At 45.0% G+C, this 14,789-nt stretch overlaps 1 protein-coding gene across 1 annotated transcript; it reads right to left on the bottom strand.

The window, feature by feature from the left end:
* Positions 1–1,130: 1,130 nt before the first annotated feature.
* Positions 1,131–14,520, bottom strand: MBOAT4 (membrane bound O-acyltransferase domain containing 4). The gene is made up of 3 exons (XM_012468771.2): positions 14,402–14,520; positions 7,956–8,180; positions 1,131–2,094 (listed from the first exon to the last, which is right to left on the bottom strand). Exons 1-3 carry the CDS (start codon positions 14,518–14,520, stop codon positions 1,131–1,133), a joined length of 1,308 nt encoding a protein of 435 aa, XP_012324194.2.
* Between the last annotated feature and the right edge of the window lie 269 nt (positions 14,521–14,789).

Below are 14,789 nucleotides of genomic sequence, written 5' to 3'. Positions count from 1 at the left end.
AGGTCTTTAGGTGCATACACCATGCCCACCCAATTATATACATATATTTTTCGAGACAAGGTCTTGCTATGTTGCCCAACCTGGTCTCAAACTCCCGGCCTCAAGTAATCCTCCCACCTCAGCCCTGTAAAGTGCTGGGATTACGGGCTTGAGCCACTGCACCTGGCCCAAATTTACAAATTTAGACAAAATTTTCAAACTTATGAATGGGTATGAATCTCCAGTTCACATAACAAACCAATATGATAATAAGTTAGGTTTTGTTTTGGTTTGATTTGGTGTTGCTAAAGTTCCCGTTCCAGGATCAGGTGGGCCAACTGAACACTCAATTTTGGGGTGTCTACATATATATTTCCCATCTGGTTAATAGCACCTTGTGTTTTTATGTTTCACTTTACTTAATCTTTGCTTCCACATCTAGGCCGTAAACCTTAAGGGAAGGAACCACATCTTTTTCCTTTTTGTATCCTCAGTACCAGCAGAGGAGCTTGCTAAAGTAGACACACACATCCCTACTGCAAGTCATTTGGTATATTCATCCAAAACTTTAGAAAAATTTTTATCATGGAAAAGTTCAAATGTATGCATCACTGATGCGTCATCTGGTGCTGAGTGTATGATGGACTATATTGTTTGCTGAGAACGACAGCAAGGAAAACTGAGCCGGCCCCCAAAGCAGAAAACTGCTCAGGGTGTTCTAAAGTAGTAAACAGTATGTCTATATCACACACCAGTTAAACTAGTTCTTCAAGCATGGTATATGTGACCCTGCCCCCATGGCTCCCTCGTGGAGAATGCTTTCTAGTTTTTCTTTGATCAGTGGTAAGTAGGCACCAGCTACCTGCCTAGTTTATTTTTGTTCTATGAGAAAACACAGAACACCTGTTTGTTAATAATAATCATCTGTTCAGAGAGAATAAATATGTGGGTCAAAGTCTGCTTGAGGCTCTCAACATGGAAGGCTGTTAGCCCTGATAATCTCACTTTGCACTCTATCTTTGTGTCTGTTTCTTAATTCCTTCAGCACCACCTGTGGGTGTGCAGGGGTCTCTATGTCCAAGCTGGTCTCAGTAATCTGGCACTTTCTAAACTGTTTCATGGGTGTATAAGATGAAAGCCAGGGAAAGATGTCAGTTACATTTGTGCTTTCTCTTCACCAAGAGCAAAAGCAGAATACAGTACACCATGGGAAAGACACTGTTGTAAGAATTACAGAGCAACCAGAGAGAGGAAAGGCTCCTGACCTCCACAGCCAGCATGATGTAGGCAATGATCAACTGGGTGTGGGCCCAGGTGAGGGTTCTATAGAACAACCTCATCAGCCAGGATCTGATAAACCCATTGGCAAAGGAGTGAATCAGGTAGTCAGCTTCCACCATCACAGCCCAACAAAGGAAACCAAACACCTGTCCCGGATGGAGTCCATGCCACCAGGCAGAGAAGGCAAATGTCTGAAACAATGGCCAAGCCCTGCTGTTCTGGAATACAAGTCGTCGGAGCCATCGAGCTGTGCTTTGGTTCCACTTTCTTGCAAACACGGATATCCTGTGGGTTCTTTCCAGGGTCCAGATGTCTGCATCAGGGACATATTCCTCCTCTCCAGAGCTCTGACCAAGCTCAGACCCAAAGCCTGCTGCGTGGAGGAGGGAGTCATCCAGGATCCAGTGGGAGTAGTAGGTGAGCTTGAAGAGCCCAGCTGTGGTCCACATGACATAGATGCACTCAAATTGCTGGCAATCAGTCAGTCCCACTCCGGCACCCACCACCCTGCTCACAGCCACGTTTAGGCACTCCAGTCCAAGAATCTGCAGACTCCTCCAGCTCAGAGTCCAGAAAGGGTGCCTGGGATACAAACCACTGGACCCTTGAACACAAGCCTGAAATCGCTGGAAGGAGCACAAAGAACCTCCCAGAAGAGCAGGGAAAAAGAGCAAGTAGCTGAAATAGGGCAGTGCCACACACACATGCTCAGACAAAGAGCTCCTGCTCCTGATGATTCCAGACGCTATCTCCACTTTTCCCTCACAGATGTCCAGAGAGAGGGACGTGACCCTCTGGGTCAAGAGCATGAGAGAAGAAAGAGTGATGCAGAATCTGCAAGAGAATTTTTTTAAAAACATAAAAACACTCTGTATTTATTCTCTCTTACTCCAGTCTGCTATACATGATCTCACAGGAAATAGACAGCTCTGCTCAGCTAAGATTAATCTCATGGCTTGCAGGACCCCACAAAGAGTAAATCTTAAAATAAAATAAATAAATCATATATATATATTTTTTTATAGAGATGGGTCTTGCTATGTTGCCCAGGCTGATCTCAAACTCTTGGGCTTAAGCCATCTTAAGTAACTCATTTCGAGTGCATCTATGTCATGTGGACCATAGCCGGTCTTAGCCTTCCAAAGTGCTGGGATTATAGGCATAAGCCACCGCACCAGCAATATTTACAGATCTTAAGTATACAGTGGAGCTTAAGTCTAGAAAAATATACCCCAAACTTTTAAGAATAGTTACCTCTAGGGAATGAGATTAGCATAAGAAGATCTTTCACTTTTTGCTTTGTTTGAATTTTTTGTAATAATCATGTTTTATATAAATAAGTATATGTATATCTGTGTGAATATGTGTGTATGTATGCATATATATTTTTTGTTTTAAAGAAAAGATTAGATGCACACATTTACACTGATGTTCAACTTGAGCTTCCCAGGGATCTCAGAGATCCATCCCATCTTCTATCCTGAAATTTTCCATCCTGAATAGGAGAATTTGCATGGGAAGTTTTACTTTGACAGCTGAAGACTCTTGAATTAATTCAGAAGCACACACTACCCCAATTTGAAAGTTGTGAGAGTAAAAATGGAACCATGGCTGGGTGCAGTGGCTCACACCTGTAATCCTATCAGTTTGGGAGGCTGACATGGGTGGATCCCTTGAGCCCAGGAGTTCAAGGCTGCAGTGAGCTATGATTGCACCACTGCACTCCAGCCTGGGCATACGAGTGAGACCCTGTCTAAAAAAAAAAAAGAAAAAGAAATGAAAAATCAAGTCACTTGTGTTAAAAAGGAAAACAAAACAAAACAATTCTGACAAACAGCCAAGGAAAGGTCTAAAGAGAGGGTTCTCAATGCTTGCATGTTTGATAACAAAAACTACCACAAAAGACTGCAAAAACCACTGCAACCCTACACAAAAAAATACTTTTGTGTGATGCGATCACCTGCCCAGCCACTGCCTGCCCAACCACAGACTGGCATCACCCTTGTCATTGATCCTATACTCCAGGATAATGATTTCAAAACAATTGTGTAATGCTTCTCATTTTTCCCTTAAAAATCTTTGTCTTCCTTTACCAACCTGAATACACACATAGTTTACTCTATGGCACACATATTCCCACTGTAATGCCCTATTCCTAAATAAGCATCATTTTCTCTTTTTGTTTCACTTTTTTTGGAGATGGATTCTCGCTCTGTGGCCCAGGCTGGAGTGCAGTGGCACAATCTCAGCTCACTGCAACCTCTGCTGCCTCCTGGGTTCAAGCGATTCTCTCAGTCTCCCAAGTAGCTGGGATTACAGGTGCAGGCCACCATGCCTGGCTAATTTTTGTATTTTTAGTAGAGACAGCGGTTCGCCATGTTGGCCAGGCTGGTCTCGAACTCCTGACCTCAGGTGATCTGCCAGACTTGGCATCCCCAATTGCTGGGATTACAGGTGTGAGCCACTGGACCCAGCCATAGGCATCATTTTCTTTTCTTTTCTTTATGTTTTTCCTGATACACAGTCTCACTCTATCACCCAGGCTGGAGTGCAGTGGCACCATCTTGGCTCACTGCAACCTCTGCCTCCCAGACGCAAACGATCCTCCCAGCTGGGACTACAGACATGTGCTACCATGCCTAGTTAGTTTTTGTGGTTTTTTTGTAGCGATGGGGTTTCGCTATGTTGGCCAGGCGAACTCCTGGCCTCAAGTGATCTGCCCACCACAGCCTCCCAAAGTGCTGGGATTACAGGCATGAGCCGCATCTGGCCCCATCATTTTCTTTTAGGGAGCCTCTTTCTGTTTGTTATTTAGGGTGACATCAGGTGGGATAAAGTAAATGGGGAAATTAAACATTAGTCAGAGATGCAAATAAGAGAATGACGAGGAACAATGTGGGAAATAATGATTATAATATTTCCAAGAAAGGCCGACAAAGATCAGGATCAGAGACCTGGGAGAAATTTGCCATAGAGGAGACAAAAACTGAGTAGTGAAGGGAAGATAGGAAGCTGAAGATTTTCAATATGAACCAGCCCCAGACTGTAAGACTCTGCCTAATGTGGGATTTGTACTGAGGAATGGATCACAGTGTGTGCTCAGCCATTAGCAATTTGAAGTATAGTCTTAACCAATCACCTGAACTCTTACTGCTTTATCATCAAAGACCCTGCTGGCAAGATTATTGAGGAGAACAACGAATGAAAATTAGGCTGGGTGCAGTGGCTCACAACTGGAATCCCTGCACTTTGGGAGGCTGAGGTGAGGTGGGTGGATCACTTGAGCCCAGGAGTTTGAGACCAGCCTGGGCAACGTGGCAAAACCCCATTTCTACAAACAATATGAAAATTAGCCCTATGTGGTAGCGCATGCCTGTGGTCCCAGCTACTGAGGAGGCTGAAGTGGGAGGATCACTGGAGCCCAGAAGGTCGAGGCTGCAATGGACCATGAGCATGCCATTGTGCTCCAGCCTGTGCAACAGAGCAAGACCCTGTCTAAAAAACAAACAAACAAACAAACAAAAAAGCCTGTAATCCCAGCACTTTGGGAGGCTGAGGCAGGTGGATCACAAGGTCAGGAGATCGAGACCATCCTGGCTAACACAGTGAAACCCCATCTGCACTAAAAATACAAAAAGTTAGCCAGGTGTGGTGGCACGTGCCTGTAGTCTCAGCTACTCGGGAGGCTGAGGCAGGAGAATCACTGGAACCCAGGACACAGAGGTTGCAGTGAGCAGAGGTCACACCACTGCACTCCAGCCTGGGTGACAGAGCAAGGCTCCATCTCAAAAAAAAAAAAAGGAAAGAAAATTACAATGACACACTCTACAATCAGGAACTTGAACACTGTCCTGTGGAGAGAAAACAGTCTCCCAACTGCTGCTGTTTCTGTGTCTGAAGATTTAAGAAAAACTGACCAGCTTACTTGACTGCTTCTCACTGAAAACAAGGTAGCGTCCAAATGCCACCAACCCCTGGCTCCCTTGCTCTCTCTTATGGACTGAATGTGTGTCCCCCAAGTTCAAGTGCTAACGGCCTCACCCTAGTACCTGAGAATATGTGGAGGGAGGGTCTTTAAAGATGTGATTAATGTTAAATGAAGTCATTAGGATGGGTGCTAATCCGATATGCATGAAGTCCTTATCAGAACAATTAGGACACAGACACATACAGAGGGGTGAACATCATGAGGACCCAGGGGGACACTGCCACCTGCAAGCCACAAGAATGGCCTCAGAAGAACCCAGCCCTGCTGACACTATCATCTGGGACTTTCAGCCTCCAGAACAGTGAGGAAATGAATTTCTGTTGTTTGAGCCACCCAGCGTGTGGCACTGTCTGATGGCAGCAGCCCTGCCCAACCAGCACAGCCTCCCGTTCCAGGTCTGCTCCAGCCTCCCTCACATCCAGCCAGATCCTGTTCAACTTGCCTTCCCAGCCCCATCAGGCCCCGGCTCCCTACCGACATCCTGATTCACTCCATTTCATTTGGTACTTCCTACGCCCCACCCACCTGCCATCTTGCCTTTTCCTTATAGCAGCCAACCTAAAGACTTTCGTGAAAATAGTCTCTTTTGTTGAGACAATGTTTCCCTCTGTTGCCCAATCTGGAGTGCAGTGGTGCGATCTCAGTTCACTGCAACCTCCGCCTCTCAGGTTCAAGCGATTCTACTGTCTCAGCTTCCTGAGTAGCTGGGATTCCAGGCATCCACCACTATGCCTAACTAATTTTTGTATTTTTAGCAGAGACAGGGTTTCGCCATGTTGGCCAGGCTGGTCTTGAACTCCTGGCCTCAGGTAATCTGCCTGCCTCAGCCCCCCAAAATGTTGGGATTACAGGAGTGAGCCACCATGCCCAGCTGAAAATAGTCTTAATAGGAAAATTAAAAAAGGATTCTGGGTATAGTCAGGATGGCAAAGCAAGTGAACCAACCACAGGCTAGAATCAGATAGGTGACCACCTGGAGCATCGCAGCCTCTGTGCTCCGAGGGACCCTGAAGCCAATTGTGATCATCAGAGAGAGCCAGGATCATGAGATCTCAAGATCACAAAGCAGTGTTTCCCCCTCATCTCAGGGATCTTGCTGATTCACAATAACACTTCTCTAGATTGTAATTAGCTCTTGATTTCTATTTTCTAGATGGGGTGCCTACCCTTCTTCAGCAAGATGGGAACAGCTGAGTCTGAAGGAAGAAAAACACTGACACAGCAGCTGCTTCTCCCAGCAACCGCATGGGAAGATGGATACCTGCAGGCGGAGTGTCCACTCAGCCCGTGCTAAGGCTGGCAGAAGGTGCTGAGTCACTTCCGGGCAGGCCTCCTCTGCGGGCTCTGGGATTCCAGCTTTGCCCTCCCTCTCAGGCACAATGACAACTACGGCACAGTGCCAGACACTGCACTACATAGGCAGCACGTGGCAGCGATGATTAGTCACAGAATCCCATTTATATTCATTCTAATCAAACTGTCATTGCATATATAACTGAGACAGTGAAAGAAATCTGACCTAACAAACTCCATCTTGCTTCTAACCTCCAAGCTGTCCTTGTTCATTCCTGGGACTCATTTTGGGAGGAACTTAGTTTATAGCTTATAGTTTAAAACAAAGACAATCACAGCTCTATCCCAAAACAAACACACTTCTTGCCTGGAAACTAGACAGCCTTTGTAGGACTAACAAATTAGCAAATGATCAGAAATTACGGCTTAGGAGTCACACAGCTGGAGATGACAAGATTCTGACCCTCTCCAAATTGTTCCCGGGGATAACATTACTATCGTAAGGCCTACGATCAATGCTTGAGATATTTTGCAGACCCTGCCCTTGGATCAGCTGGCACTACTCAGATCGATAAACTGGCTCATCTTATCTTGTGGCCCCCACCCAGGAATTGACTCAGGGCGAGAAGACAGGTCCGATTCCCTATCATTTCATCTCCAACCCAACCAATCAGCACTCTCAACTCACTGACCTCCCCCTACCCACCAAATTATCCTTAAAAACTCTGATCCCCAAATTCTCGGGGGAAACTGCTTATGATTACCCCAAATGCTTGGAGTAATAATAAAACTGTCTACTGCACAGCGAGCTCTGTGAATTACTCTTTCTCTATTGCATTCACCTGTCTGTCTAAGTAGTAGAGAAGGTGAACCCATTAAGCAATTACACTAACATTCACAACAATATTAGGCCGGGCACAATGGCTCACACCTGTAATTCCAGCATTTTGGGAGGCTGAGGCAGGCGGATCACGAGGTCAGGAGTTCCAGACCAGCCTGGCCAACATAGTGAAACCCCATCTCTACTAAAAATACAAAAATTAGCTGGACATGATGGTGCATGCCTGTAGTCCTAGCAACTTGGGAAGCTGAGGGAGGAGAATCTCTTGAACCCAAGAGGCGGAGGTTGTGGTGAACTGAGATCGCACGACTGCACTCCAGCCTGGGCAATAAAGCAAGACTCCATCTCAAAAGAAAAAAAAAATCTTGCAATTTTTTGCAAGTATTGTTAACCCCATATCTTTTCCCATAAAAAGAAATGAGTCTGAAAGAGGTGAAAGGACTTGCTCAAGGTCACATTGGTCAAATGTGGAAGAATTAGGATTCCAACCCAACACCCAGGTTCTCTCTGCTACCACCGTAGTGCAAGCAAACCCCAGGTAGACTGAGTACGACCCGTGAACAGGCTGCTTACCTCACGGAAGGAGGCTCATGCAGGTAATACTCAGTGTAGTGCAGACCCAGATGACACAAGGTCTGCCAGCTCATCTGAAAGCAGAAGGTCCACCTGTGGACTTGCTGCGGGGCCAGAGAGCAGAGGAGAGCCACGGCGCAGACAGCAGGGGTGAAGACGAGCACGGCATAGGGACCCATGGCAGCCACGGCCAGGGTGCCTCCTCCAGCCAGGAGAAAGAGATACCTGAAAAAGGGAAGGGACACCCTGGGGAGAATGACTTAGAATTGTGAAGCAAAGGAATCGCTGCAAATGTCACTCCAGGGAACCCAATGGGGTAGGCCCCACACAACACCTAGAGTAGCCACGCTGTTAGCACTCTAGGGCCTTGCTTTTGTTTTTCGGAAGACAAGAATCATGGGAGAAAGAGCCAGAAATTCGTAAACTTAAACTTCTGCCTTGGAGACAAATCTTTTTTTCTTTTTCCTTTTTTTTTTGAGACAGGGTCTCTCTCTCTCTGTCACCCAGGGTGAGTATAGTGTTGCAATCACGGCTCACCGCAGCCTTGACCTCCTGGGCTCCCCACCTGGGAGAAACTACAGCCATGCACCACCATGCCTGGTTAACTTCTTATTTTTTTAGAGATGGGGTCTTGGTGTGTTGCCCAGTCTCACACTCCTGGCCTCAAACTATCCTCCTGCCTTGCCTCCCAAAGTGCTGGGATTACAGGCATGAGCCACACCCTGCCCTGGAGACAAATCTCAATTCCTGCCTTAGTAGCCCTGGAACCTCTGTCTTTGGTACCTATCATTCAAGCGATTCCCACCCAAGGTATTCCATCGCCTGCCCCTGACAATCCTGGAAGTCTGGCTAGCAAGGACATCTTTGAAATCTCCTGGTAGGTCATCTGACGAAAAGTGCTGTGAACCTAGTGTCAAGGATCTAGAAGAGCAGCCTAGACGTCCTCTCATCAAGATCAGCATCTTCCTTTTCACGGGGATGTGCTACCCGGAAGCATTCCAGAGGCTGACAGAGAAAGGAGACTCAACACTTCCCTTTGAAATGTGAAAACTCAGGAAGATCTTAATATCCACCCTTCAGCCTCACTACTACTGCACTTCAATGTCTTATGAGTTAGGATTTTTTTTTTTTTTTTTTTTTTTTTTTTGAGACGGAGTCTCGCTCTTGTTACCCAGGCTGGAGTGCAATGGCGCGATCTCGGCTCACCGCAACCTCCGCCTCCTGGGTTCAGGCAATTCTCCTGCCTCAGCCTCCTGAGTAGCTGGGATTACAGACACGCGCCACCGTGCCCAGCTAATTTTTTTGTATTAATAGAGACGGGGTTTCACAATGTTGACCAGGATGGTCTCGATCTCTCGACCTCGTGATCCACCCGCCTCGGCCTCCCAAAGTGCTGGGATTACAGGCTTGAGCCACCGCGCCCGGCCACAGGATTTTGTTTTATTCAAGTTTATACAGTTTAGGCTAGGCACAGGGGCCCACACCTATAATCTTAGCACTTAGGGAGGCCAAGGAGGGAAGATCACTTGAGGCCAGAGTTCGAGACCAGCCTGGGCAACATAGCAAGATCTCATCTCTAAAAAAAAAAAAATTTTTAATAGCCACACATGGTGGCACACCTGTAGTCCTAGCTACTCAGGAGTATGAGGTGAGAGGATCACTTAAGCCCAGGAGTTACAGGCTATACTTGAGCCATGATCACGCCGTTGCACTCCAGCCTGGGTAATAGTTTGAGATCTTGTCTCTAAAAAAACCATAAAGTTGTTACAGTTTATTAATCCTGTCATGAAAAATCTGCACAATCACCACAGATGAAGTCATTGCAGAATCTTTTTTTTTTTTCTTTTTTTAGATGGAGTCTCGCTCTGTTGGCCAGGCTGGAATATAGTGGCATGATCTTGGCTCACAGAAACCTCTGCCTACCAGGTTCAAGTGATTCTCCTGCCTCAGCCTCCTGAGTAGCTGGGATTACAGGCACCTGCCACCACGCCCAGCTAATTTTTGTATTTTTAGTAGGGTTGGGATTTCACCATGTTGGTCAGGTTGGTCTCGAACTCCTGGCCTCAGGTGATCTACCCACCTTGGCCTCTCAAAGTGCTGGGGTTACAGGCATGAGCCACCACACTTGGCCACTGCAGAATCTTGACTCCTTTTTGTCAGCACCAACATTGGCTTTTGGGGCCCCCTGGCTTTCTTCATTCTGTCCTTGCATTCCTTTTGCTATTTTCTTGAGGTCTTTTTCTTCTCATCTGGGCTATGTCTTGCAAGTTTATGCTTGGGTTCACTTTTCTTTGCATAATCCAGGGAATCATAAATAATGCCAATTATCTTGCTACAACAAAACAGGGTCAGAATCTAAATACAAAGAAGATATCCTTTTTTTTTTCTTTTTTTGAGACAGAGTTCACTCTTGTTGCCCAGGCTGGAGTACAGTGGTGTGATCTTGACTCACCACAACCTCCACCTCCCGGGCTCAAGCGATTCTCCTGCCTCAGCCTCCTGAGTAGCTGGGATTACGGGAATGTACTACCATACCTAGCTAATTTTGTATTTTTAATAGAGATGGCATTTCTCCATGTTGGTCAGGCTGGTCTCAAACTCCTGACTTCAGGTGGTCCACCCACCTCAGCTTCCCAAAGTGCTGGGATCACAGGTGTGAGCCACCGCACCCAGCCTGATATCTATCTTATATATCACGTCCATGTGATCTTGTAAATTTCGGCTAGTTTTTCCCAAATTTCTTTCTTAGTACTGCTGCCTTCCCGGAGTGAAGGATCACCATGACCAGTTGTTTCCACTGAAGTCATCAGTTGATATGAACTCCTTTGTCTGAACAGCTGCTGTGTCTTTCATGATAGTGGCCAATTTTCAGGTGCCAGGGAGGAAAAGGGCAGTGTTTTGTTTTATTTTTGAGACAGGGTCCCTGTTGCCCAGGCTGAAGTGCAGTGGCAGGATCATGACTCACTGCAGCCTTGACCTCCCCGGCTCAAGAAATCCTCCCATCTCAGCCTCCCTAGTAGCTGGGACTTTAGGCACGCACCACCACACCTGGCTAATTTTTTTTTTGTATTTTTTGTAGAGACAGGGTTTCACCGTGTTGCCCAGGTTGGTCTTGACCTCCCAGACTCATGCGATCCTCTGCCTCTCAAAGTGCTGGGATTACAGGTGTGAGCCAGTGTGCCCAGCCAGTGTTTTTTTTTTTTTTTTTTTTTAATGTTGTAAAATACCCACATTGATGGAATGGTTTGTGAATCATGCCTCTCTCAGAAGCCAAGGAGATGCGGCTATGCAGAGGCCTGGGCAGGTGCACATTGGGCACACTTGGTTCTTCCTTCTGCATTATATGGAGGCTTGTTTTTTAATTGGTGCCAAATTAATAAAGCTGAATAAAGGGGTCAGAAAAAGTGTGGAATAGCTGGGTGCAGTGGCTCACGCTTGTAATCCCAGCACTTTGGGAGGCTGAGGTGGGCAGATCACTTGAGGTCAGGAGTTCGAGACCAGCTTGGCCAACATGGTGAAACCCTATCTCTACTAAAAATACAAAAATATTAGTAGGGCATGGTGGCAGGCCCCTGTAATCCCAGCTATTTGGGAGGCTGAGGCAGGAGAATCGCTTGAGCTTAGGAGGCAGAGGTTGCAGTGAGCTGAGATTACACTGCTGCACTCCAGCCTGGGTGACAGAGAGAGACTCTATCTCAAAAAAAAAAACAAAAAAGAAAGAAAGAAAGAAAAAGGGACTGACTGGTCAGGGAAAGCAAGTCAAAGAAGCCTATGATTTCTCTACCACTCAGAACCAGGAAACACCATTGCAGGGCAAATGTGTGTTATGGCTCCAGGCACAGTGCAAGGCACAGGTTAACAAGAACCACTTTCTTTCTTGGGAGAGAGCATTAGGTGTCTCAGTGTGAGAGGATCTATTACTCAAAAGCCTAGACTATTCCTGTGCTTCCCTTTGAGCCTATGCGTGGGTGACTTCCCTGCTCAACACCCCAATTAATACTGTGATCCAAGCCTTCACTTCCCTGCTATGGGAAAACAAAAGGGGAACATTTATCCTTTACCCAGCAACCCTCCCACCCAGAGGCAACTCCCCTAGGAGATTTATAAATATTAAATTGTCTGTACATGGACAATGTAGAATGTGTGACTTAGCGATTGCATATTTCATTCTAGGCATTGTGCTAATATCCTTTATGAGAAATATATTTAATACTTAAAAGAACCCCATGAGATAGGCATTATGTTTTCTGTTTCACAGATAAGGACACTTGGGGGAAGTATATTCACATACATAAGGACACTCAGTTAGGTGAGGGAGTTAAGACTCAACCGGCTGAATCCAAAGTGAGCAGTCTTTTTTATTTTATTTTTATTTTTTTGACAGTCTCGCTCTGCTGCCCAGGCTGGAGTGCAGTGGCACGATCACGACTTACTACAACCTCAACCTCTTGGGCTCAATGGATCCTCCTGCCTCAGGCTCCTAAGTAGCTGGGACTACAGGCATGTACTACCATACCCGGCTAATTTTTTGTACTTTTTGTAGAGACAGGGGTTTTGTCATGTTGCCCAGGCAGGTCTCGAACTCCTGGGCTCAAGCTATCCACTTGCCTCAGCCTCCCAATTACTCAGATTACAGGTATGAGCCACTGCGTCTGGCCAGAAACTGAGCTATCTTCACCCAAAGGTAACTTCATGAGGATTAATCCTTATTTTTGCACTTATTTTGCTTTATTGTTTTGTGATTCTTTCTCAAAAGGAAACTTCTTTACAGTTGTTCCCCAACTCCAATCTCCCATAAATGAAGATAAGGGCCATCAGACAGTTGTGAACATATGATCATACTATAGTTTAATCAAATTCCACAATCCTAACTGATCATTAGATACAGCTATATTTTATTTAAGAATCCCAATATATAAAAATTCTAATTCCCAAAATAAGTGAATTATTAGGAAGTGGCCCTTTGGCAACAGATTTTCACTTTACAAAAGGACACAAAATCATTCCACCAAACCTTTTTAAAAATAGGACCGTCAGGGAAAAAGGGTTGAAAAGCTTTCAGGTACTGTGCTCACTCCCTGGGTGATGGGATCAATCGTACCCCAAACCTCAGCATCAAACAATATACCCATGTAACAAATCTACACATGTACCCCCTGAATCTAAAATAAAAGTTGGAATCATTTTTTAAAATATATTTCAAATTAGTTGGGCATGATAGCACGTGCCTGTAGTCCCAGCTACTGGGGAGGCTGAGGCAGGAGAATCCCTTGAACCCAGGAAGTGAAGGTTGCAGTGAACCGAGATCGTGCCACTGCACTCCAGCTTGGGTGACAGAGCGAGATTCTGTCTCCAAAAATATATGTAAGTAAAATAAAATAAAATAAAAAATGTATCTGAGACTTTTCAATTTAATGGAAAATCATGTAGTCACATTAATAGTACACTTACCATTTCTGTTCTATATTCAGTTAAGTTCTTTCCTTCTGACTATGTTAAAAAATAAAATCTTATATGAGCAATCTTAAAAAAATAGGTACTGTCTCTAATGTGTTGAGGTTATTTGATATCAAAAAATCATCACCATCAAGTCATCACATCTCTATAATTTTTGAACTTCAAATTATCATATAGCTAATGTAACAAGATTCATTTTGACTTCATTTCTCTGAGAATTCATATACAGACACTTTAAAAATCACATTTATTTATAATACAACTTATACTGATGTAACTTTATATAAAATTTAATTTGATTGAAAATGATAAAATTCCATGAAATTAGGACTATTCAAGAATATCTGAGATCTGTGGTTGACAGAGATGTATCCATTGGGAGAATTCCTGTACCATTACAACAACCATCTCTCCTGAGAGTTTATTTTCATCCATTTGCCATTTAATGTGAACCCAGCAAACCTTATGTCAATGCAGACAGGATGTGAATTTCCAATTTAATTTTACTCTATTATACCTAGTAATTATCAAGCAATCGATAATCAGTGACAGTAAGTTAAAAACAAGTGTGAGTAATATATCACAGTCTTCACATCTGCAGTCTACTCTGCTTTTTGCCCGACTATAGTGTTTCTGGGTTTTTGTGGTTTTTTGGTGGGGAGGGATAGAGTCTCGCTCCGTCACCCAGCCTTACGCAATCTTGGCTCACTACAACCTCTGCCTTCTGGGATTAAGCAAGTCTTCTGCCTCAGCCTCCCGAGGAGCTGGAACTACAGGCCCGAGCCACCATGTCTAGCTAATTTTTTTTTTGTTTGTTTTTTTAATAGAGACGGGGTTTTGCTATGTTGGCCAGGTTGGTCTCAAACTCCTGGCCTCAAGTGATCCACTCACCTTAGCCTCCCAAAGTGCTGGGATTACAGGCGAGAGTCACTGCACCTGGCCACTATAGTATTTCTGAATGAAGGAGTAAAAATAGCAATCCAGCCTACCTGGCATGAATGGAGAATGAATCCATGATGCAGAGATAATTGAACAGAAGTGCAAAAGGAAATGCAGCCCCCTGATAAAATGATATAGGATGGAGAAAGAACAGCCGAAGCCACTCCATTATGAACCAGAGCAAAAGATCCTGCCTTTTCCAGTGTCCTTAACAGATGCCTTCCTCCAAGAGTAATCTCAACCAGGCTCTCTCTGGTCTTTTTATCTGGTTTAGGGGGGCTAAGGTGAGCAAAAGGCAAACAAAAGCTCTGGAGATAAGCAGAATAAAAACTGACTTTCTGATTGAGGAACTGCACTATGGAAACAAAAACCCATTTTGGTGTGACATTAATAATGGCATGCACTAAGACCATTGCTTTTGGAAGCTGTGGTTGTGTT

Source organism: Aotus nancymaae, unplaced genomic scaffold, assembly GCF_030222135.1.
Source record: "Aotus nancymaae isolate 86718 unplaced genomic scaffold, 86718_ANA_hifiasm-v0.15.2.pri h1tg000079l, whole genome shotgun sequence".
Lineage (NCBI taxonomy): Eukaryota > Metazoa > Chordata > Mammalia > Primates > Aotidae > Aotus > Aotus nancymaae.
This window is presented reverse-complemented; position numbering and strand designations above follow the sequence as displayed.

What these genes read in the sequence shown, in the direction of transcription:
- MBOAT4 (XM_012468771.2), bottom strand. Translation starts at nt 14,520, where the DNA reads ATGGAGTGGCTTCGGCTGTTCTTTCTCCATCCTATATCATTTTATCAG. An exon ending in TCATTCTCCATTCATGCCAG is followed by an intron (nt 8,181 to 14,401) that starts GTAGGCTGGATT and finishes TCCCTTTTTCAG; the next exon opens with GTATCTCTTTCTCCTGGCTG. An exon ending in CATGAGCCTCCTTCCGTGAG is followed by an intron (nt 2,095 to 7,955) that starts GTAAGCAGCCTG and finishes ATTCTCTTGCAG; the next exon opens with ATTCTGCATCACTCTTTCTT.